The 4,893-nt window shown below is 32.7% G+C and overlaps 1 protein-coding gene across 1 annotated transcript; it reads left to right on the forward strand.

Annotated features, from left to right (window-relative positions):
* On the forward strand, positions 1 to 3,884 carry LOC132729075 (E3 ubiquitin-protein ligase MIB2-like; the record flags this gene model as incomplete). Its single annotated transcript, XM_060714818.1, is given in 3 exon segments — positions 1 to 108; positions 2,464 to 2,688; positions 3,674 to 3,884. Coding segments are annotated over 2 exon segments (413 nt in total), but the record flags the coding sequence as incomplete, so codon positions are not given.
* Between the last annotated feature and the right edge of the window lie 1,009 nt (positions 3,885 to 4,893).

Raw genomic sequence — 4,893 nt, forward strand, 5'->3', positions numbered from 1 at the left:
ACTTACCTCCCTTTAATACCGAAAACGAAAGTAGGACTTTTAGATAATTTTTCCCAAATACATCTAGTAATTGTATGGACAGCAAGGAAGAAATTGTCTATTTTTGAGGTAATTTTTTTTTAATTTCTATCGTAATATGGTAATACCATATACATAAACTAAAGAAATCTATTGATGAAGCTGTAGGCCTACATGTCATACCAGCATACATGTCACTGTTTTCAAAACCGAAAGTAGGCCGGACATTTTATGTAAACTCATTCATCTCAACTATATGTGATACATATTTTATGATTTAACAAAATTATGAATGTCAAATTAATCAATTCGCTGATAAGTCCCATTTAATAGACAGGTCGAATTTGAAGTTAAGATGAAGGCCTACATCAAACAATATTATATGCTGATTGACACATAAAAATAAGCAAACCGGTCAAACATTCTTGCCAAATTTGTTAGGCTATAGATTGATACGGGTATACTCAAATTTTTGATCGAAAGTACGTAAGAAATAAATACTACTACTTTCGATTGATATAAATTTTTATGGTTTATTTTAAGTATGTATACATGTATGTATTCACTTTGTATAAATAATCAATGATTTGTTCATTTTAATCTAAATAATTATCATCTTTCCTTGCGATTCTTTTATGCTGTTTATTGAATGCGGATCAGACTGGATCCGCACAGTCTGATCAGGATCCATGCTGTTCTCTACTTGTTATAGGGTTTGTAAGCGAACAGCATAGACTGCGCGAATGCGCAGGCTGGTCTGGATCCATGCTGGTCGCAAACCCATTATGTTGGTTTTGTCATGACGCGGCTCAAATTTTGGTCTTTATATTTTAAATAGTTAGGAAAGACAAAACAACGTTCATTTATAATTGAGTTAAAATAATAGTTGAGTCAATATTTACCTTATTATCAAAAACAAAGCAATACTATAAGGAAAATTTATATAATCTCATGAAAAAGATTTACCAATGTTTAAACAATTCTTAAGAAGATCTCATTTAAAGATTATTTTATTTTTTTATCTTCCTGTAAGATTTGTAATTATTTTTTTTAAATATATCTTATAGTTTGAAACCATCCGAGGCCTTTAAGCAGTTTTTATCTGAGATTTTCTGTGAGCTTATTACCGAAAATAACGCACATCAAAGGAATTGGCATCGTAGGATACCCATGGTTGATTAGCATGTTTATGGTTCGGCCATTGCGTAGCGGACGCTTTTGAAGAAGTGAATAAAATAATATAATGTACAAATACAATGTCTCTTTTTTGATCAAATTAATATATTTTAAAAGTGATATATTTAAAAAAGCAAATCTTACACGGTTTTAGTGAGTGGTATATTGACCTGAGCTTAAAGGATTTATGTAAAGAAAGTACATCAAAACCCTTGTCATGGCTTATTTGTTTATCTCATTTTTTTCGTTATGTCGACTCTCTTTCTTTCCCGGCGAATTCGAGATAACGAGAGCCGACTGTGTATTATATTTTCTAAAACGGGAACTATATCCTTTAGTGCAAGAGTTATTAAAATGTGTGTCGATTTTCGAACCATTCGCTGTCCTCGCACTTATAGTTTTTCAAGGAGACTGGTTTTCTAGTAGATATAGTGTATGCTTCTCACTCCAGGGACCATTGGTTCTAGCCTGCTTTCCCTATGATAAAATGTAGTATTTCGTTATTACCTTACGCAGAATGCGCATGCCCGAAATGTAACATCCGTTACAATGGAAAAATCGTATTGTTAAAATGTCTATACAAGTAATCTCTACTCTAACATATCACCGGAGTACATTTCTCATACAATCACGTCTTCCTTTTAGGAGTATTTCCATGGTATTAAAGGCACATTATGCCTAAGAAACAAATAAAATTTTCTTTCTATAGAAAGGGCAATCACGAGTTTTACAGCAATAAAAATTGTGTGTTTGAGCATGTTACACGCTAATCACCTCACAAAAATAAAGCGGAATATGAAATAACATATTATAAAGGTAGCAAAATGTAAATAGAATAGTATTTTGACTTCCATACGAAATGATTATAATCACTGTAAGTTAAATGATTGCCAAAGTAACAGGAACAAAAGATGATTCAGATAATTGGCTAAAGATTTTTTTTTTAAACTATGATGGGACAACAAAAATATAAAAGCTTTCGAGAAATAAAATAAAAGCTTTTTTAGGCATAAAAGGTCTTTATTTCCATTATAAATCGTCATAGTGCTTTGACTTTATCCTTTGCCTATTTTAGCTATGTATACCAGTACAGTATCATAACCAATCGTCGGCGGTAATATAAACTGCTGTTATTAAATACAATCCCTGCTTTAATATTTATGACTTCTTTTAGTGACATTTATTTTAAGAGGGTTTACTCTCTATATATAAATTATCTTCACAAGAAAGTATACAAGTTTTATTTAAAACATATTAATTTTGTTACAGATCATATGCTACAATAATACAACATGAAACCCGGTATTCGAGTTATCCGAGGACCCGACTGGCGTCTTGGCAACCAAGATGGCGGTCCCGGTTACCTAGGAACGGTTGTTAATATTCACCCTAACAACACAGTGCTCGTGAGATGGGATATAGGAACGGAGACTATTTGTCGAGCAGGGAAGGACGGTTCTTTCGATCTCAGACTTTACGACAATGCTCAAATTGGTGAGTAGAAAATAAAATTATTTTACCAGATTTCTTAAAACAAAGTATGTTGACATTTCCAGCGAAACAAAATCCAGAATGTTGAAGAAAATGGTGAGGTATTCAAATTTATCTGTGTTAAACAGCTTAGTCTTGTAAAACGTTTTCTACTACTCCTTTGAACAATTGAACAATATCTTATTAAATTGTCATTATAAATACTTTATTTTTTTAAAACGGCATGTTGAATGGTATAAAAATATCTCAATTGTTATGTTCAATTATGACCTTTTGTATCATAAACAGTTTCTAAAGCAAAATTTTCTGTTCGGAATTGAGGAAAAAATCACTCGCTTCCCAATTTGTAGGATCCTTCATTTGTACTTTACTAGTACATTGTTTCTTTAATAAATGTAATTATATGTAACTATTAATTGTGTTTTATGATTTTCGGACCGTCGGTGATCCATGAATAATATGTTTGTTTAATCTTTAATCAATTTATTCATAATATCTCACAATTAGGATTGCCCGATAAAGTTAATGTTTTAATTAATATGTTCATTCGTAGTAACTTATTTAACAATTTGCATGCATGCTTTCTCGCTGTCGGGAATTTAACAATTTGCATGCATGCTTTCTCGCTGTCGCTGACCTCTGAGTCTTACCAGAAGAAAATAAAAAGTTCATTCTATTTTCATTTGTTTAATATATACAAAATATATACCCCTGACTATACACACACGTATCTAATCCAGAATATTGCCCACTTGATTCCTTTAGTTATATTTTCTTTCAGAACTAAAACTTTAAATTCATGTCCGAAAGGTATTAATACTAATATTTGAAGTCAATATATAAAAAATAATGAAAAGTGTATAGTACAATCAAATGAAGTTAGATAAATAATGATAACAATAAACAATAACAACATCAACAACAAAAACAACAACAACATGTACAGTAGCTTGTGTATTATAATAGTAACCAGAAAATTTTTCTATAGGGACTCTGCACCCTAGATTTTATTGTAATGGTGAATATTCAAGAAACAACGCCGAGAATCCGCACATACGGGGCTTTCGATGGAAATGTTTAGTGTGCAACGACTTTGACTTTTGTAACGATTGCTATATGTCAAATAAAGAAAAGATTCTACATCAACATGCGAACACCAACCATCCGTTTGTGAGATTTGTAACACCAAAAGCTTTGGCGTAAGTCCATGCTGTAATTGATGATAATTGTGGTTATTTTGATGCTGATGATGACGTTTTCAACAAAAGATGACGTTGATGATGACGACGATGTTACTGATGATGACCCCTGCATAATGATGACGAGCATATTGTTATTGCAATGATAAAGGTTCGATAACGATGATGGTTTCTTTGACAATATAATTAATAAACGTATTATAATGGCGAATTCTTCTGTCAAGTAGATGGCCGTCTTGTATTAATTGAATTGCTCATTTGGACCCCGTTTCGATCCCAAGGCATCGGCAGAAGATTTGAAGACTTTGGATGGCGAAAAAAGACCAGAGCTTGAACTGCGGACCAGCTGCCGGTGTCCTGACTAATGCCGAGGGGGGTTGCCCTACGATGTATGCAAAAAGACGACGAGGGTAGTAACAGACGGCTTGAAAGGCAGGCCCTTTGCTTGCACCAGCAGCCCTTTTAAGGGCTACCTCTTTTTCTTACTGTACATTTAGGTTCTCATTTCCCGCCCTACAGTGCCCTACTTTCGACTCAAAGTAATATCTTTGTCTTATACTCCGTAGACATTTCATGGAGGTAAATTATCATGCGCTTTGAAATTTACTCTTTAAAGGGGATTACTGGGGACAAAGTCCAAAAAAAACTACTTGTTTTGCCCTTTCAAAAGGATTGAGCCCCATTTAAAAAATTTTGTAATAAAAGGAAACGTAAAAACCCCAATATACCTTTGAAATGTTCTGTTCTATTAAAAAATTTTTAACATTCGGGTGTTATTCGTTTTTTCTTATCAAAAAGGAAAGAAGAAGTTGCGATTTTTTTCTGTTAATGTGAAATTTTTTTTTGGTCCCACTTTTAAAATTTAGCTTTTTTCCCGGTTTGTGGTCCGAAATCAAATAAAAACATGGGTTTAAACTAATTTTATTTAAATATTTTTAAAAAAAGAAAGCAATTTTGAAGTTTCAGGTTTTAACCTGGTTTTAACGAAGGGGCCCCCCAAGGAATATGG

Source organism: Ruditapes philippinarum, unplaced genomic scaffold (genome assembly GCF_026571515.1).
Source record: "Ruditapes philippinarum isolate M1 unplaced genomic scaffold, ASM2657151v2 ctg5615_1_1_1_1, whole genome shotgun sequence".
NCBI classification, from domain to species: domain Eukaryota; kingdom Metazoa; phylum Mollusca; class Bivalvia; order Venerida; family Veneridae; genus Ruditapes; species Ruditapes philippinarum.